General features: G+C 37.3%; 1 protein-coding gene across 1 annotated transcript in view; it reads left to right on the forward strand.

Moving 5' to 3' along the window:
- Positions 1-481: 481 nt before the first annotated feature.
- The window catches only part of CDC73 (cell division cycle 73), a gene marked incomplete at its 5' end in the record, with an annotated part of 71,132 nt that continues 51,177 nt past the window's right edge, over positions 482-20,436 (forward strand). The window contains one exon of the mRNA XM_010148831.1: positions 482-546. Coding sequence (XP_010147133.1) covers positions 482-546 — 65 coding nt within the window. The remainder of the gene's footprint in view (positions 547-20,436) is intronic.

The raw sequence follows: 20,436 nt of genomic DNA on the forward strand, positions 1-20,436 counted from the left end.
CCCCTAGCATTATTGTAGTCTCCCTTCAGGAATTGGAAGGCTGCTATAAGGTCTCCCTGGAGCCTTTTAAATATGTTGCTTTATAATGCATTATAATGCATTCTGGGAATGAGGTACATCTCCGTTTTGTAGTGAAGAGAATTTCTGAGACTGCATGCGTGTTGTAACATATTCCCACAAAGACTTAAATGTATGTCCTTTCTCTGGAGTGCTTTGAATGATTCCGTGCTGCAGGAAAAGCTTACTTTGGTTACAGAAAGCAGAAATACCAAAGGGACCTCGTGTCTAAAGAAAACACAGATATCCTAAGATATCCTAATTTCTAATCAGGTTTTGTATTGCGAACAGAACCTAAGTCACTACCAATAGCAAGGTGTGTTCTTTGCAAAAGTAATTTCAAAGGTATTTCCTTTGTAGTCCATGTAGATGTGATGTCCCTGTGTTCATAATGATTCACAAGAGACTTTTTTTTCCTCTACAGAAACGGAAGGCTTTAAAATTGATACCATGGGCACCTATCACGGAATGACTCTGAAGTCTGTAACGGTAAGCTAAAAGTCTCCTGTTAAATATGTTTTGTAGAAATTACAGTGTATATATACATATCATGTCAGCCTAGCCTGGGATCTGGAAGGTCGCTTTGGCTGACTAACAGAATTGATGAAAGGTCTTCTCTGTGAAAAGATAAAACATGTTGTGATTTATCCTGCACGTTTTTGAGATCTTTGCTCAAGAGTAAAAAGGTGTGCTGGGAAGGTCCTTATGGAGGGGCAGCCTTCTTGTGCACAACTATACTAAGGTACTCAGAGCTGTGTTAGCCTTACGTGTGTCTTGGAAGCACGTGTTCTGTAATCATAAGCGATGAAACTGTACTCACAAACCCGAAGTAATAAAACTAGGTTTTGGAGTGTTGCTCTGTTTCTTACTCTGCGTTTAATAACAATGAATTTGTTTGGTGGTGGAAGAATTAGGCCTTTGCATTACTGTTGAAGCTTTTTAGCCTAGTGAGATGGGCTTTTGTGTGATTTTACAATGCTGTCATTGGGAATTGCTGCATACACAGATGAGAGACACCCTCAAACAGTTTTTCTCCCCTGTTGATCTGCTGATAAGTATTGCAGATGCTACAAAACTAATGTAGAGCCTTCATTAAGGTTTTTGCCATCTGCACAGCTATATAAATCTGATGAATAGACAGCACTAAACGCTCTCCTAAATCCATGCGCTAGTTCTAGTTTTCACCACTAATTTGAACATAAAGTAGTATCTTGAATGTAAATTTCTTATCAAACAAGAAAAAGCTGTTTTTAAAAGATCTTGCCCAAGTCTTTTGTTCCCAGCTTCATCTGGACTTGTAATATTTTTTAAAATTGGAAGTGAGCCTTTTAAGTAAGGAATATACTTAACTCTAAACCGTGTTGTGTCTAGATGAATTCAGAAATTGATTGGTTGAAGGAAGAAAATAACGCATTATGTCTGCAGATTTGTTCTTGAACCCTGCACAAAGTTAGGGCTGCTTGGTGGAGGCTCAAGCACTGTTGTTATACCAAACCCAGGTTTCTATGGTATAATGTATCTGTTTCAAGTGGTGGTGACTTGAAATGACTTAGTAAACGAGTTAGAGTTATTAAAAACAGTCTTTGCTAGTTTCTTCCATAAAGAAAGAAAATATCACTGATATTAAATTACTATTAAATGTTTTTGCAACATAAACTAGAATTTTTTGAAATAGCTATTTAGGAGGTATTGCATGACTGCACATAAAGCATCATCTGGTGTAATGAGAAATATTAAAACTCCATCTGTCACTTAGGTTTTTCTAAGAAAGAACTTGTAAGGGATTTTTGGAGCCTTATTTTCCAGACTGTGAAAAAGGTTGCCTAAATGTTTAGCTCATTCATACATTATGGTGACATAGTGATTTTGTGTTTGAGATGGGGAGAAATAAATCTGTTAATTATGTGGCACAGACATGTTCATCTCTTTTTGTTTAAACTTTGTCACAGTGAAGGACCACATAATTCTAACCCATAATCTTCAGATCGTTGGTTTGTGCAGAATGCTTAGCCTCCTACCAATTAACGAATTTCACATTATGCTTTCACTCGGGGTTTTTTTGTGGTTTGTTCCTATTTTTTATGCTAGACAAAACTAGGGAGGAAATGGGAAAGTAACTTCTTCCACTAGTAGTTTAATGCAAAAGATTTACCCACTGGGTAAATCTTAGACATATGGAGGATAGCTTTGGAATTGCATTCTACCTACATGATGTCATCTGCTATCCTCACAGTATTGGTATAATACCTTTTGTGAACTCATAAAAGGAATTGAAGTGTTAGGTAGTTATTTGTTAGAGGCTGTCTTTGAACTTCAGACCTCTGATCTTCAGAAGAATGGTGAAATTTGAAAGGTTCATTTTAATGCCATTGTTCTCCTTGACTTAGGTAGCTCCTCTGTTTCTTCTGTGGTGTTTGTTTCCATTAATGTATTTCGAGAGCAGTCCTCTTAAAACTGGTTGTTTTGCTTGGCCAAACATGTTCTCTTACGAAATAAGCTTTCAATTCCCATGTGAGGCTTTTTCTGTTTCTTTCCCAAGCATGGAGAAGTAAAATTTCATGGAGTCTTCTAAGTGAAATCTCTCAAATGATTTGTAGAAAGGCATTAAGAATTTTTTACTGCTTCTGAAATTTTAAATATTGCCTTAAGGTGGATGAATTATGTATTTTACTCTGTTCTTTATCACTTTTTTTGTATCTTCTTATTTTTGCTCTAGTATCCACTTTGGTTCTGAGTTGCATGTTGGAAAAGATCGTTTAGCCTAGTTTGATGGTTTGAGAGTTTAATATTATTGGTAATGATGCCTAGCCCAACTTTTGTTCCCTGTGTTAGATTGATTCCATTGGCTTCCTTGTCACACATTGTCCTTTATTTTCTGTGAGTGAAACAGTTTGTTTTGATGGTTAGTCTTCCCTTTTAAAGGTGGTTGAGCCATTAGCTTCCAAAAGTTTTGGTCCTGTTAGCAATTGGAAAAATAACTTTGTAGATGTATGCTTATTACCTAGAGTGTAAACCATGACCCACTGTCTGGAATGGGCAACCAGCATCTCATGTGAAATTTGTAAGAAGCTTTTATTTGTTTCCTGTTATATTCCCTATGTGTCTTCCACTTGCACTCTGCCTTACTGTAATTCTCTGATTTTTATAGATGTGCAAAACTTCTGGTTTGTGTTTGTTCTTGCTGAAATGTGAGTTGTCCTAGATGCTTGTTCTTTTTAACAGCAAACCAGAAACTTCTGTATCTTGACTGCTTTCTTTTCATCAGTGATGTTGGAAACTTTCTTAGCATTCGACATTTGTGCCAGAACAGATGGTGAATGGTGGGCTTCTTCTGAAGTAATGTCAACTAAAATAATTTGTGCTGCTGGCAATTCTTCCCTGTAACAGGGTTTTTGCTTAATTAGCACACTTACTTTTTCTTAGGAAGAACTGACTTCTTTAATGAATTTTTGTTCGGAAGGCATGCTTTCATTATTCTGGACCTGCAATTGTTTATGCAGGACATCTTCCTCAGCCTCTTTTAATATCTGTGGCACTTTCTGTTTGCCTGGATTGACGATGTTTTGGAAACGATGAAACTAGTGGTTGGTGTAGCTCCTGCTATCTAGTTATGTAGCAGTTCGTGTTGCAAATTGTGCAGCATGGCTTAGAAACCTGCAGGTCTACCTGCAGGCTTCACTGCAGAGCGTAATTCCCTGCACAGCAGTGTAACTTCTGTTTTTTAAGTAGGAAAGCTTACTGTTTGAGATGGATCAAATAAGAGCCATGAAACAGAAGTATGTTGGTATTTTTGTATGATGCAGGGTGTGAGGGGAATACTGAGAGAGAATCTTCAGCTGATATTCTCAACATGTTGTTTCCTACTGTTGTAATTTGACATATTCAGGTCATTAGCCTTCTGCTTTTCTAAAGAGAAATGTTAACTTGAGTGACTAAGCCATTGTCATTTAGTGGAAGCCTGGAAAGTGGGTCTGACCTGTTATATAATTAAAATTGAATTTGGGACTAATGGTTTCTGTAACTAGAATATGTGAATTTATTTCAAAGAATCACAGAATGGTTTGGGTTGGAAGGGACCTTAAAGACCATCTAGTCCCAACCCCCCTGCCATGGGCAGGGACACCTTCCACTAGACCAGGTTGCTCAAAGCCTCATCCAGCCTGGCCTTGAACACTTCCAGGGATGGGGCATCCACAGCTTCTCTGGGCAACCTGTCCCAGTGCCTCACCACCCTCTCTGGGAAGAATTGTTTTCTTGTTATCTAATCTAAGTCTCCCCACTTTCAGGTTAAACTCGTTACCCCTTGTTCTATCGCTACTTGCCCTTTTAAGAAATGCCCCCATCAGCTTCCTTGTAGCCCCTGAGGGTACTGGAAGGCTGCAATAAGGTCTCCCCAGAGCCTCCTCTTCTCCAGGCTGAACAAGCCCAACTCTCTCATCCTGTCCCCATAGCAAAGGTGCTCCAGCCCTCTGAGCATCTTCGTGGCCTCCTCTGGACTTGGTCCAACTGGTCAATATCCTTCTTATCCCCCCTGGCACGGGGGTTGGAACTAGATGATCTTTAAGGTCCCTTCCAACCCAAACCATTCTGTGATTCTATGATTATGTTGAGGGCCCCAGAGCTGGATGCAGTACTGCAGGTGGGGTCTCACGAGAGCAGAAAGGCAGAATCACCTTCCTCGACATTTAATTTAACTGTTACTATAGCTTGAGATGGCAAGATCAAAAGAAATTAGCTATGTGCATCTATGTCTGGGTACAGGAGAAGTTGCTTTTTCCATGTCTGATAAAGCTGGCTTTTTAGATTGGTACTGAAGCGTATCCTCTTCCAAGCTAAGGACATGCTCTGTATTGACTCTGTGCACTTGCAGATAATTTGCAAAAAAAATACTGCAAGTGCACTTGCAAAAACTTGTTTCTCCATGGCAATAATAGTAATTTTATTAATATTTATGGTTTTTTTTCTGTAAGTTGTCATGACTTGAGTATCAAAGAAAGGAATAGAGTGAGAGCCTATGGATGCCTGTGGAGTGATTTTCTCCAAGTTCTTAGTCCTGACTGGTATGATTATTTCGGTGTGGCTATAAATTTGGATGCAGGCAAGGAAGATCTGCATAGTACTGCAGTAGGCCCTTGTAGAAGTTACTTGGTTGCCTTTCCCAATTGCTAGAAAGCAATTCTGTTTTTAACTTACTTTGGGTTTCTTTTAGTATTCATAGCTGCTGAAGCTCAGAAGCTTTGTTTTGGTTTTTTTTTGTTGCTAGTAATGGAATCTGTTGTTAATCATCCATGCTTATAAGCAGCCAGAACTACTGTTGGTGTTTTTCTCTTACTGTTCAGGTGGATACAATGGCTCTTTTAGATGTTGAGATGATCTATCTGTCAGATAGTTTGGGTCTACACTTGAAGAATCAGTTTGTGAGGGTTTCAGCTGAGGCACTTTGTAGCAAATTTCTGCAGTGTTTTCAAACATGTAAGTTGTATCTCTAGTAAGAAAGTCTGTTAAAGTTTTCAGTGTTTCTGAGTTCAGTGATGATGTTTTTCCTACAAATTAATGAAAGTAACATCTGTCTTTCCCGTGTAAACTGCCAGGCTTTACAACAGTTTCTTGGTTGTAAAATTACCCTGAGTAAACATGAGTCTATTGGTAATTAAAGAATACACCTTACACTGCAGTCAAAACAAAAACATTACAGAGTCCTGACAGAAAACAGCTAATAAAAAAGAGACTCCCTATGTAGGCCACACTACGAATAGGCATAATTTTAGAACTGGAAGACTGATTTGGCATCTCTAAGGTCAGCAGCATATTTCATCCATTTGTCATCACTCAGATTTTGAGCATCAGCTGAGCAAAGGAATTTGCTGTTATTGCCCCCAAAATCTTTTGAGTATGGTATAATCTCAATGATTTTATTTTAACCGAGTTTTTTTAATGTCTGGTGTATTTTTCAAAGGATTAGTGTGTAGTAGAATGATGGGAACTGCTAAGTTTCTGGCAACTCAAAGACCAGGCCATTGGAGAGGAAGCATGTTGAGCAGAAGCAATCAACATGGTATGTGCACATATTATATATTAAAGTCTCCAGATAATTGATACGCTTCTGTGTAAATAGGTAAATCTGCGAGATCTATTTTTAATTTGCTGTGAGGAATTAATATTGTGATTCAATGCCAAAAGTCTGAAATGACTTTTCAGAAACGTGGTCGAATTGGACATTGTCTCTCAATATAAAAGATAAATAACACTTGTCTTTAAAAAAAAAAAAGGAATACATCTTAAATAATAGGCAGGAGGGAGAGTCTGCTTATCAACATGTCACCAGTTTTCTGTATCATATCCGAATCCCATTAAAATATTTGGGAGCAGTGGTATTGAAGAAGGCGTCAACAAAACAACAGACTCTTTGAAAGCATTTGAAATCGGCTCTGAAGCAGAGCATAGTTTTCATGCAGTCTGTGCATAAGCTAGGCATTGTTCTTGACATGAGTCTAACACCAACCTGCCTGTGCCCCTGTTCGCTTCTGCAGACCAGGCAGTGTTCTGTGAACTGTGAGCATACTGTTTAGGTTTTAACTATCAAGAGGAGGTGAAGAAAACTTTGTAATAATTGCCTTGTAGTAGAGTGTTCCATAGATGAAGCTGGAGGTGGAGCCTTTTGTTTCAATCGGATTCGTAAATATACTTAACATGAAAAAATTTATCTGTGATTGTAATTCAGACATAACCCTGAAGTTCTTGGTCCATAAGGGTTAAGGGCTAGGACATGACTGCTAACTCAAAAAAACCCTTCAGCTGACGAAATGAATGTTTCCCCAGAATAGTGTGCCAGCAACTTCACACTGCTCTGGGTAGTGGAACAGAAGGCCTTGTGTGTTCCTGTTACTCTAATGAGAGGGGATGAAATGCAACCAAGTGTCCTGGTTCCCTATTGCTGTATTGCAATTTCAGTGGCTGGCATTTCATTGCCTCGGTCATGTTTCAAACATTAAATAAATTACTCTTCCTTAAGGACTTTTAGTTTAAAGAGTCAAGCTAATAGAGACCAAGAAAAATCATGTCCAAATGTGGCTTTCAAGAAAATGTGTTAGGTTGAACAATCCTGCACTTGTCTCAGCGATTGTGTGTGTAAATCTGTGCCAAGATATCTTGCTGTTGTACTGCATTATACAATGGAACTGCCTGTTTTGTTCCTCATAATGGGTTTTATTTTATGTTGAGACCAAGAACTGCAAATTCAAGAAGTGGATGTTGTATAACCAGTTACACATCTGGAAGGTAGGTATTGCTGTGTTGCCCAGTATGCTACTGAACAAAAGGGGGGGCAAGACCTGGAGCCATCTAGCTTTGCTGCTGAATGAACGTGTCTGAAGCCACTGTTCTGTGTAAAACTTGATTGTGTCAGCCTGTTAAGTGTGCTTGTGGTGTACCTGTCAGGTCCTTGAGTGATTTAAATGGAGGAGTGCCAAGTATGAGGAGTATTTTTTTATTTTTTTTTTAGTATTGAACTCTCTTACAGTATGTGGCTGTCAGTATTTGAATCCAACTAGAGTATCTTAGTTGCAGCAGGCTTTATTCGTAGGTGCAGTTATTACAAGAGTGTGTTATAGACACATATTCTGATGCAAGAACTTAAGAATACCTAAGGCAAACATTGTAAGTATTTTCTAAGCACATTGAACCCGCAAAGCTCGGGGTTGGGACAGATCATTTGAGGTGAATGTTAATGAAATGACGAGGGAAGAACCTTGGTTGTCAGTCTTTTGGGGACGGATTATAAGTGATGTCATCACTGTTTCAATGTAGTGCAACATCAGAAATGAGAAGTTCCAGTTAGAATAGCAGAAGGGGTGATATTTTTAAGGTTTTAACCAATTCCTCCATGTAACGTTTAGGAAGGGAATTGATTAAGGATGACTATGTTTTGATCTCTAACTTTGTGGTTTTATTATTCCACCTAAATCCAGCTGTTAATCTGCCTGTGTCTTTTATGCAATCACATGCTGCTTCTGTTCAGTCTGCACCCTCACTTTCAGGATGTTTACATTTGTTATGTTTAATTTATTTTTGCTAGGATAAGAACCTATAGGCAAAATCCTGGTTTACTCAGCTTTGCTACTCGTGGTCCTGGATACAGTCTGTTTCAGCATAGGCTTTCTCATTAGGTAAATGACTGTACAGACAGTATAATGAACTCTGCATTAGTTATGGCTCATTCAGCTAGCATTTAGGCAATTCTGATCATACCTTCCGGAATATACCTGTGATTATGATCTGCAGAGCTGCCATCTGGAGCTATATTTACGTTTTCACTAAGCAATATGCTGTTGTGGAAACTACTTGCTCACTGCTTCTGGAAGGGGGGTTCCTTGGTATTTATTAATCTAAACTTCTCTCAAAGGCAGTGGTCAGCTAAGCTAAGTGAGTTAAGGGGAGACCTGCGTATGTATGAAAGTGCATATAGGTAAGCATTGAAAGATGAATTATTTTAATTTTCATTCACTGCTTTTTATTTTGTTCCTCTTTATTCCCAAAAGAACTATGGGATTTTCTGGACATTTTTGCGTTTGGGGGTTTTCTAAGTTACATGAAGTTCCTGTACATAGGACTCGAGACTTAACACTGAAGATACTGATTGGTTTAAAAAAACCCAAAAACCAAAAAAGGCTTCTGATCTTTGAGTTGATAACTGTGTAGTGTGTATGTGAATTTCTTTGAGATAAACCATTCTGATTTTCTTTTCAGGCTTAAAAGCAATTCTCTGACTCTTATTTGCCATTTTACGAACATACTAATCTTCAGTACTTGCTGTTTCAAATAATGAAGGTTTGTCCAATGCACTTAAAATGTCAAATTTGTCTAAAGCAGTTGGTAAATTGAAAGAAATTGATAAATAATTTTGAGAACAACTGTTCTCTCACAAATACATATTTTGATGAGCTAGGGTATAGAACTTTTGGTGGACTTAATACAGCTTGAATATTAAAAACGTTTTTATTTCGCCTTACATTACCATTTCATTTGGGAGACGACGTTTTAGGAAGTTGACATATTCAGTTGGTTTGCTGCTTTGAGAGACTTAGGATGTATGGTTGGAATTAAAATACCTCACTTTTTTAGCTCTTTGAGGTTAAAAGCAGGTGACACTTTCCCTGCATAAAGGTGTATGCGTGGGTTATGTGCATAAGCAACAGACATGCTTTTAAAAATCAGTTAAAGTGTGAAGCAGAATTTTGTGTGACTAAGCAAAGTGATATAGTGACATAAGACTGCTTGTAGTTAACTGTCAGTCTAGCTGTTGTAAATTCCCGGTACTTTTAATTTAGAAAATCTTTAAATTCTAGGTTTCTTCGTAGGGAATAAATGTAATTTTTTCTCTCTAAGTCTCTCTTCTTCCTAAGTAAAGTGGATATCTCCTCATACCCTCCCTTGACCTGGAAGGAACTGCAGTTGATGAGATAGACATGTTAGCTTTCTGGAGGCTTGGTGCTGACATTTTGAAGAGATAAGAAAAATCACTGCCTGCCTTTCCCTTTTTAGGAGCAGTAATTTGAGGGTTTCATTTCCCTGGCCAGCAATTTTCATAAAAACTGACAAAGGCAATAATTTTTCTACAGTTCTTACTGGGATTGGAATGTGGGTTCAGAGCTTCTTGTAGAAAAGGGAGCGAATGCTACTGAAGTAGGCTGCTAGCAAATCTGTTTCCTGGGGTGAAGGCGGGGGGAACCTCTCTTTTTCCTTTGGAACAAGGAGACTTGAGAGTGCGTCATTTAGCAGCATTCATCAGTCCTGTTTACTAGTTCTCTGTGGAGCAGCTGCTGTAAATCACGTAAAAAGATTGCAATATTACTGAAATGAAAATGGAATCCAGTTGTCATTAAAAATATAACCTGCCTGATTAATTGTGTTTTATTGTGGTTACTAAGTAAAACAGACTTCTGGATGGAGAGGTCTTTATAAGGCTTTAAGCCAAAAATTTTGTAGCTAATAATATAGACGATTATTATAATACACAATTTGTACAGCTACCTCATATTGGTCTATAAAGTCCATTCTGTTTTATGGTGACATTGTGTGCGGTAACAAACCACCAATTTTATAGTAGGTTTCACATATTTAATTAGGTCTGGAAAATAATGTCATGAAAAAGCTTCCAAAAATATCTGGACATGAACAGCAGGTGAAATGTAGATTAAAGTAATAAAATACATATTAGTATACCAAATAAATTGTAATGCTGTCTTAGAAATTAAAATCTAAAGGAACTCTGGACTGGCTGGTGTAAATGGTAGTTTTGTCGTTTGCTCAGATTTCATATGTGAAACTTGAACATGTTAATCAACTTCCTTGTTCATACCTGAAACCTTTTTTAAATTGTATTACTTGTTTATTATAGTTGCCGTTCAAACTAATGAAAGAATAGCCTAATCAGTCAGTTTGCTCACCTTTATTTCGATGTACTAAATACTGAATGAGGGTGACTTTCATACGTTGTTGCACTGTACAACAAAACCACTTCTTGAGTATGTTTCTTATGTTCCTTCTCCTGGCAGTTCTCAGCAGGACTTTTAAGGTCCTTTTATTGTCTTCTCTGGAGAGTTTTCTATAGCTGGCTTGTATTAACAGCGTGAATTGTAACTCTTTCAAATATGTATGTAGGTATTACATCCTTTTAAACAGGGAGTACTGTAACAATAATCCATATGCAAGGAATATTTTATAGATGGAAACTTACAATACACAGAATATATTTTCAATTATTATTTTATCAGTCCTTTATATGTAGCTGAGGGAAAAGGATGTAAAAGTTACTAAGTACTCAACATCCTCCAGGTTAAGATCAAGAATGTATTTAAACAGTAGTTACTGGGTTACTAATATTTGTGAAAGTTTATGAATAAGAATCATAGCTTTAAGGAAATAATTAACTTTTTCTGATGCCTCCTAAGTGGAATGAAAACAAATGATAAACCTGACATTTAATATTTGGCAAACTTTAAGGAGTTTCTGCCTTACGTTCAATAAAGTGATGTTTCTTTAGTGCAGCTATATTTAAACTATATTAAAATGCATAGACATATATTGATACTTCATAAATATGGCATAACTAAAGAATGTTCACAGCTTTGAGAACGACACTGTGATTTTTGTGCCTTAAAACAAACAAAACAACCCAACAACAAACAAATGAACCCACAAACCCAGCAACAAAGAATAAACAAACAGACAACACCAACAACAAAATTAAAAGCTGATGGGGTGGGCAGATGTTTTCTCAAGGGTTGAAAAGGAAGTAGGATAAGTGGTACTTATCTCTCTGTCACAAGGGAAAAGTGTTTGGCTTCTAGTTAAATTGCAGAAAGGCATTTATGCCTTTGTGTAATAAGTTGGGGTTTGCGGTTTTTTTTTGGTGGGGAGGGAGGGCACTATGTTATTTTTAAACTTAATAGGTCATTCACTCTAGCACTGATCTGTAGTGAATTAAGTATAATGCAGTGCAAACTGAGGTATTACTGCGAATTGTATTTTACTTTTTAATTTTTTGTTTTTCAGTGTAAAACATTATAGTTTAGAACTTTTCTACATGGAAAGGTACATGCTTACCTAAATCTATATTCAGTTAGTTTTCAGTTATTTCCTTTAATTTTTTAGTATTTTTCTTTTCTGTTGATAAAGCCCTGGGTGAAGTCCTGCTTTCTTCTTATTACCAAGCAGATGTGGGAGAGACTTCTGGTGACCCTGTGTGTTTTCTAGCTCTCTTGACAGGCATCCTGTCTTTGATGTGACCTGGGTCTTGACCACTGTAGCCTGTCATCTAGCTGTTGTAGCCTCCAGCCTCCTGCAGACCTGGGAGATATTTAATAAAGTTCACAAGTTACCTGTCTTTTTCAACATCAGATCTTCCTGGATTCCCATACTGCTTAGGGATTTTCTGACAAACAAACTTCTGGAAGTGCCTTTGCATCCACAAAAGTGTTAATCAAGAGTGATAGCTGTGTGTAGCTTTGGGGGGTGGGTGGAGAGGAAATGTCTACCTCATCTGAAATGCAACCTCTTTGTGGATGCCCCATCCCTGTCTGTCTTCAAGGCCAGGCTGGATGAGGCTTTGAGCAACCTGGTCTAGTGGAAGGTGTCCCTGCCCATGGCAGGAGGGTTGGAACTAGATGATCTTTAAGGTCCTTGCCAACTCAAACCATTCTATGATTCTTTTTTTTTTTCCTTCCTGGTAGCCTTTAAGTTTCAATCAATCAGTGCCCTTCAGGGACTCAGAAATCTTGTAAAAATTCCTTCCAGCCTTCCCTTGTAGCTGCTGAGCTCCCCAATACAGGATTTGTTTTAAGGGGTTAAAATCTTCAGTTATTTTTCATTTGCAATTAAACACCTCAGGTCTTTCCAGGGTGAAACTGTTACCACCTGAGCATGGCTAGGAGTCATTAGGATGTTTAAGAGTCTATGACGATCTTCTCCATTTTCCTTTTAAAGCAAGTCCTTCATAGTTCTTGGAAACAACTTTTTCTCCTTAATACAAAGGATGCTGCAGTCTAATATGGCAATATACACGTATTCCTTAAGGCTGTGTCTAGAGCAAGGCACTCCAGCAAATTAACAAATGTACAACACCAGCTTTCATAAGTTATAATGCATTAAATTGCCATTCGCTGGTGATGTCTTTGGGAATAAAATTACTTTAGTTAGTTGTAGTATAATTTCCTTGGTTTACAGTGAGTGAAGGCCAACTTACTTCTGTGTTAGAAAACTAATGTGGGAGTGTAAAACATTTAAATTAATATGCTTTGACTTTTCACCTTTACAAACATCTAGATCGTTGGTTAACCCATATAAATTTGAGATCAGCGTCCCTGAAGAGCATTTCCTCATTCCTAGTGCTATATGTGTGTCCACTACTAGCTGACATGGGATGACAGATTCACAAATGAAATTATTTATGTAGCATGTTTGGGGTCTTTAAAGTGAGAAAGGAATAATAAATTAAATTGCTGTGGATGTTTAATAGAGTGACTGTTTATTTTAGGGTATAGTTGATCCTTTCACAGTCTTTTCATGTAATGGCAACTGAAGTAAAAACACCCATTTCCAGTACTTTCGCTGATCAGTTGAAGCCTACCATTTAAAACTCGACCTCTGATTTACTTACATAAGATTATTAGGGCAGAATATTTTCTCATACAATTCTTTGGTGCTTGTCCAGCCTACATATTTTCCCAGAAGTGTGGGTTTTCTTGGCTTTGCATCTTTTATCTCTCATTGAAGAGAGATTGCAACATAACACTTACTGAAATGTTTCAATCTTAAAAGTTTAGAATAACGGTCACTAATTACCAGGTAGTTTCTATTGGTGTATTTTGATATTTTTCATTTAATTTAGTTAGCAGCAGCATGTAAAACTACTGATAATTTCTACTTCTATACTTGCTTATATGGAGGATGGTATAGCCTCAGCCTAAAACATCCTTATAGTTGAATTTGTAAAGGTGAGTTCCTGTGTTCTTATACTTGTATTTTTCGGTAAATGGGGAAATTCAGGTAATATTTCTGTGGATAAATTTTATCAACTGTTTAGGGAGGGATTATTGGTAGTAACAGATCCTAATCAACATTTATTAATTCTTATAAGATTTTTAAAAAATCTATATTGGTACATTGGCAAACCATTGAAACAAGTAAATTTGATTTGGTCTAATATCATTTGATGCCACTCTTAAGCAAAGAATTTATCAGCCATATATATGATCAATTATCTGATGACATCTAAAGAAATCAAGCTTAATAGTAAGATTTGAAAATGTTGATTGGAAAATTCAGAAACTGAAGTTCGATATTCAGCAGAACCAGAGAGGTTTGTGTCATTTCTTCTGAATGAGGTCTTGAAAGAGCGACATTTGGGTAGTTAATGTCCACTTGTTTAGTTAGTTGTCAAAGGCAAGTAGGACAGCAAGAAAAGCAAAGCTTTATTGACCATTATAAAATCAATTCCATTTTGATTTCCCCAGGCCAGGGACAAACCATGAGCATAGATTCTTGTGTCTGTATTGGCCATGGAAGCCAGTGAAATGCTGAAATTTTTCAGCTGGCTGTGACGGGAGGCAGTCTTTTTTTTTTTTTCCCCTGTGGCAGTGCATCCCATTGCGATAATTCTTCACTTCAAGTAACTGACAAAGCCAGTGTAAAGTATATTTAGCAAATATGTAAAGTTATTTCTGCCCAGGAGTCTTTAAGTGTCACAGAAAAAAACGGAATTTTTCCAGCACCTTGCATTACACATCTGAGTGTGGTAAACAGTGTAAAGGCATAGTTGAAATCAGTCTTCTGGCATAGTTGAATCAGTCCATCCTTTCAGAGTATGAACACCGTCTAGCTATGTAATTAATCTTAACTTTAACCTGCATCAAAGATGTATATGCTGCAGTGACTGTACCTGTGAATATTTTCTTTTCAGCACTTTAAACTCACGTAAAGTGCTTTGCTATATTTTAGCTAGAATACGATAACATGTACAGCTTTTTGCATTTCAGCTGCACACAAGTGGTGAGAAAAAAAAAGGAACTTAAAACTGATGTTGATTAATTTTTGTCATGGACAATTAGGGTTCATCTGTTCTGAGTTAATCAAGGTATTACAAATACAAGTATTATATTAGTACTTTAACTTCTGATATGCAGAAGTCCAAGGGAATATTGTGATAGGAAACCCTCTATTCCATGTAAAATCTTTTAATTAAAATTTTTTAATACCAGATTTGTAGATGTTTTTCTCTTACAGAAATGGAAGAGGTAAAGTATTAATATTTGACTAGTTGCTGCAAGGACTCTTCATGTAACAAAGTAGTGTTTCTCAAAAAGGCTCGATTTATGGAATGTGTGCAGAAGATTTTAATTAGAGGAAGAGTGTGTTCATGTGTATAAACTTTTTTGATGAATAGGAGGAGGGGTAGGGAAGAAATATGTGTACTTTATTCTAGTTTATCCATTCTGCTCTGCTAGTGTGAAATTTGGACAGTAAATCTTTTGAACTGTTTAACTTCTAGAAGAAAATGAGGAAATGGTGGAAGGGAAAAATATTTTAAAATGCACTGTCTGGGTCCATCAACCATTTTTAAATGCATATGGCAGCATTATATTTTACTCAGGCTTAAAGCCCCTGAATTATTGGCTGGAGGCTGTCATTCCATTAACATCAATGAAAGCTGGATATCTTAAGTTGGTTGCAGCATCCGTTTCTCAACTGAATTTTAATTAGAAAGAAAATAATAACTTTGCTTGATGGGGTAAGCAAACTTGTCTGTTTTTAAAAAGGGGAAAATTCACAGCTGGATAGTATGCGGTAGTAACTATGGCTTTTAAATCTGAATACATGAAATTTTTTTTTGTCAAGTAAAAGAATTGTTAGTATATGTTATTCTTCCTCTTTTTTTTTTTACCACTTTGAGAATTCAGGGAAGAGCTTTTAAAGTAGTGTGTTTAACTTCCAAAACAGATAAAACATCTCAAATTTGATGAAATGATAGAAATAATGTGCTGCATCAACTTTGAAACATAATTTCAGACTTGAAAAAAACAGAATTTTCTCATGACACTAAAAGGGGCGTTTCATGGTCTAACCCCAGCTGGCAATTAAGCCCTCTCAGCCGCTTGCTCATTTCCCCCATGGCAGGATGGGGGAGACAATCAGAAGAGTAAAAGTGAGAGAACTCCTGTGCTGAGAAAAAGACAGTTTAACAGGTAAAGCAAAAGCTGTGCTTGTGGCCAAAGTAAAACAAGGAATTAGTTCTACACTTCCCATCGCCAGGCAGGTGTTCAGCCATCCCCAGGAAAGCTGAGCTTCATCATGTGTAATGGTTACTTGGGATGATAAACGCTGTAACTCTGAACATCCACCCCCTTCCTCCTCCTTCCCCAAGCTCTATATGCTGTGCATGATGTCATTTGGTATGGAATATCTCTTTGGTCAGCTGTCCTGGCTGTGTCCCCTCCCAGCTTCTTGTGCACCCCCAGCCTACACACTGGTGGGGTGGGGTAAGAAGCAGAAAGGGCCTTGACTGTGTGTAAGCACTGCTCAGCACTAACGAAAACTTCTGGGTGGTATCAACGTCATTTTCAGCACAAATCCCAAACACAGCCCCATGCCAGCTGCTGTGAAGAAAATTAGCTCTATCCCAGCCAAAACCAGGACAGAGCATTATTGAAAACCTTCTCTGTTGCATGTACTTTTAATGTAGGAACAAAGCGGTTTCTGTGGATTAGGTGGCATAGCGTGGTTTGGTTTTTTTTGGGGTGTGTATTTGGTTTTGTGTGGTTTGGGTTTTTTTTTTTGGTTGTTGTTGGGTTTTTTTGTTGTGGTTTTTTTTTTTTTTTGGTGGGATTTTTTTCTTTCCCTTCCTTTGGTATGCCTCAGTGTGCTTATGGCACGTTTTGGTTTTTGAGGAACAGATGTGTTGTCCCCTCAGGTCTGTGTAAGATACTTACTTTTATTATAGAGTTTCTGAATACCTCTGAATTGTAATCTTGTTTCTTTAGATTATTGGGACATAAAAATGTTACCCTTTTCTAAATTAAAAAAAAATGAATAAAATACAGTACTTTATTTAAAAATGCTACAGTGGGAAACTGGTTATTCCCTTGATTCAGAAGGCTGGATAATTGAGTTGAATTTTATGCCTACGAAAATCAATGCCTAGGTGGACTTTGCAGGAATACCTATAAAAAGACTGGCATTTGCATTAAGTGGCAGTACTAAATTTTTGACTGAGTCACAGATGGTGTTTTCCACTGTTTCATTTTAGTTTTATTATCTTGCACAACAGGCTTAAATTATGATTAGATTTTTTTTGTATACTAAATTCATGCTTGTTGAAGTGATGACAGCAGCATAGAAATCCTGAATGAGGCATAGAATATCTCTTTTTCTCAAAATATTTCCTAGATCTCAGCTTGCTTAAATGCTTAAATATGTTAAATATTTAGTAAAGGCAATGAGCAAGGGATTTGTTTCCCTTGCTGACTTGTTGGGTATTTTATTAACAAAGGATTTCTCATGGCACTTGTTTTTTTCTTGTTTTAAACTTTGGGCTTACGGAGACACGGGAACAGTTGGCCTTTCTGCAAAGAAAGGTGTGATAGGTTTGTGGCTTTTCGAGAGTGGGGGCATCTGGTGTTTTTATGACAGTATGGATGTTTTTTAATTTAATACAGAGCTTTAATAATGTTAACAATTGAAGAACTGGGAATACTTAACTTTTTGAGGATTATTTTATCTTGAAAATACTAGTCTCACACATCCTTGCAAGCACGACTATATTCTCTAGTATGATTTTTGTCATTTTGAGAAATTTTAAACCCTTAAGGATTTCATACTGTTCTCAGTTTCTTCATCTTAATAAATTGAATTAATTGCAAGGCACTATCAAAGCTGGTATCCCTAAAACACAGGAATAAAAACATGTTTTGCACACTTCATTTTCTGATGAAGTGTGCCCTTGCTGAGCATCTAGGAGAACAGTGAGTGGTTCACCGAATATTCATATTAAACAGCCAAAACGCCAGTTAACATTAGATAAAGCTAATTGCGCTAAAAAGAAATGGGATGTGCTTGTTCTGATGCACTTGTCCTCAGAGGCATACTTGTATATTTTTCAGTACCCTTAAACCTCCATTGAGGTAAAGCAGGTTGCAGTGTTTTCTTATCCTAAAAAGTGTATATTGGTCACAAACCAGTAGAGACTGTAGAAAAATAGCAGTCCCCTCCTCTCTCGGACAGTTGATACCTTGAAGACAGCAGCAGCCATTCAGCTCACATTTTAGAGGGCGTATTCCTGAGCCTTCCCAGGCAAAGGCAAGCTCTTTGAGAAGACCCTGTCAAAAATTTTAGCAGTCTTTACTTCTCCACCCTCTATACCAGCTGTGTGCAAATTAAACATTCGCATGGAAACCCTTTGAGAGTACCTAAAGCTTTAAGCTAGGAGTGCTCCCTGTGCTGGAAAGACTATTTTTTGAGAGAGAGTGGTAGTTCAAGGGTACTGTCTCGGTCAGAATGTTTTGACCACAAGCATGGTCTTGAGGAAAGCGAAGGGAATGGTTCACACCCTATCGTTTGAGGTGCACAGCAGTTAGCTCGTGGACCAAAATGCATCATTACTATCATCTAGTTAGTGTTATCATGAAAACTGTCAGATTTAAATGCTTAAGAGAGCTCTGGTAATTGTTACCATGGTAATATCAGAACGGCAGCATGGTAGTGTTCATGCATATCCTATGTTCAGCTGAATTCCTCTGCAGTCATTGAACTGTGAAGGGAAGGTACCATATTGTACTAGGCGAGGTTTCTTTTGAGTTAACTGGAGACACATGAAGACTGCATTAATTATTTATTTGAGAACAAAATATAAATCCTAGATACATGTGATCTAGAGTTCTTCGCTTTTGGTTTATCTGTGCACTGACAGCCCTATACATAAAATACTCACTTCGGAGTTACTGAAGTGCTATTCATGCCATTGTGCCATGTCTTGCAATTAGTTTGTTTCAGGGCATAATAAAAAGCATGTACTGCAACCGCAAACTAAGAGTTTTGTTAGAAGAATGGATTTACCTAATTGATTTTTATTTTCTCCAGAAGGGAAGAAGTGCAAACACTTACCACTAGAAATTTATATCCTGCTTTTGAATTTGGCCTCACTTTTAATCCTTTTCCTTATCACTGAGCCTGTTCTCTATCTTTATCCTGTGTGATGTTGATCAGTTGATGCATTTTTAGTTCCTCTCCTGTTTTCTGACATTAAAGAGCTTTTTTTTAGTTGACCTGCTGTAAGAAGTTGTTCTCCACAGCCCTCCCCCAGCATCCCACCCAGGAAAGCCTTTGACTTACTCTTGCAGTTGCTACAAAGGAAAGACAATGTTCCCTCTTGTCTGGCCTACATTTTCACAGTGCAGCATTGCACAGCTGACGGAGCGGCTTCCCACCCTCGCTTCTGTGTTCCCCTTGCAGATTGTCTGAGTCTTGCGAAGCAGAGCTGGAGGAGGGAGGTGGGGCTGCATAGGCTAGAGGTTTAATTTGTAGGAATGATCTGCAGTCCGAAATGATTGTGGTCAGCAAGGGCAAGACTCTGTGCCACCCGCCTCACATGGTGTTTTGAAAGAACAGAATCTTAAGTAGGAAGGAAGATAATGGTCTTAAAACTTGATAGGTGCAGTGATTGTAGAATAATTAAGTAATTGTCAAATATGTATTTGTGTTATTTTACAGCATAAAATAAGGATTGAGAAATGAGTTATAAAAATTGAAAGATACCTAAAAAAACTGCAGATGCTTTTGCACATCAGTTACAAGCAACAGTTCGTGCTAATAGCACAAATGTAAGAAATAGCAACTGCTGTATCTTCCCTCTTCCTTTAATCTCCTAGGAAGCTTTCACGTGTTGCAATGAGTATTCATTCGAGAGATAAGATTTTCTTGCACTGTAGGATTATGTAGGTATTTTAGTTTGAGGTATGATTGGGGATTGTGTTAATGTATCAGAAAAATAACTAGAGACATGGGGGCAGTCCGGAGTAATGGCTTCTAGATGCTTCCCTCCAATGTGAGATTTAGCAATGACTTTTAAGACATGTGTCTTAACATGATAATATATTCTGAAAAAATTTTGCAAATATGGACTGACACATTTTATATTACTACATTGCAAAGAAAAGCAAAGTTAAAATTACTACACTTGTAAGCTTAACCTGAAAGCCAGTCTCTCTCATCTTTTCAAGATCATTTCCATTGTATAATTTTAAATCTATAGGACATAAGAATAATTTATAAAATTTATGTAGAGGTCTTAATGGACACAGAATACTTCCCCTGAGCAACTACTGAGGTTTGGAAGTATCTTTCCTGTAATTTTTTTCAGATTGGGCCAGATCATGAACTTTACCCATGAAAATTCTGTCAATGACTGGGGATAGGATCAGTTACATTATTCCAAAATCTGTAGTTGTAAGGTTGGGTTTTTTTGAGTACAAATCTATTGATGTGTGATCTGCAAATAAGCTGTATCACTGATATAATTGCGGATGTGAAAGGTGTTGGTGGATACCTGTTTTTTTTAATTATTTTTTTGTGTGTGTCACTTAATTTTGGTTATCTAGTATCAATATGTAAATATTTATTCAGTTGAAAGTTAAATAGAGAAAAAATTCTTAGAATTCCAATTTCTGATAATGTTACCATGCTTCATTTTTCTATGATTTTTCTTTGCCATAATGATGGTACTGATGACGCTGCATTTTTTCCCTATAAGTTCTTCGTCTTAGGAAAAACATTTAAAGCAAATATTATACAAACTTCTGTAACTCCAATGAGTAAACTAGCTCTATGGGG

Source organism: Eurypyga helias, unplaced genomic scaffold (assembly GCF_000690775.1).
Source record: "Eurypyga helias isolate BGI_N326 unplaced genomic scaffold, ASM69077v1 scaffold1423, whole genome shotgun sequence".
NCBI lineage: Eukaryota > Metazoa > Chordata > Aves > Eurypygiformes > Eurypygidae > Eurypyga > Eurypyga helias.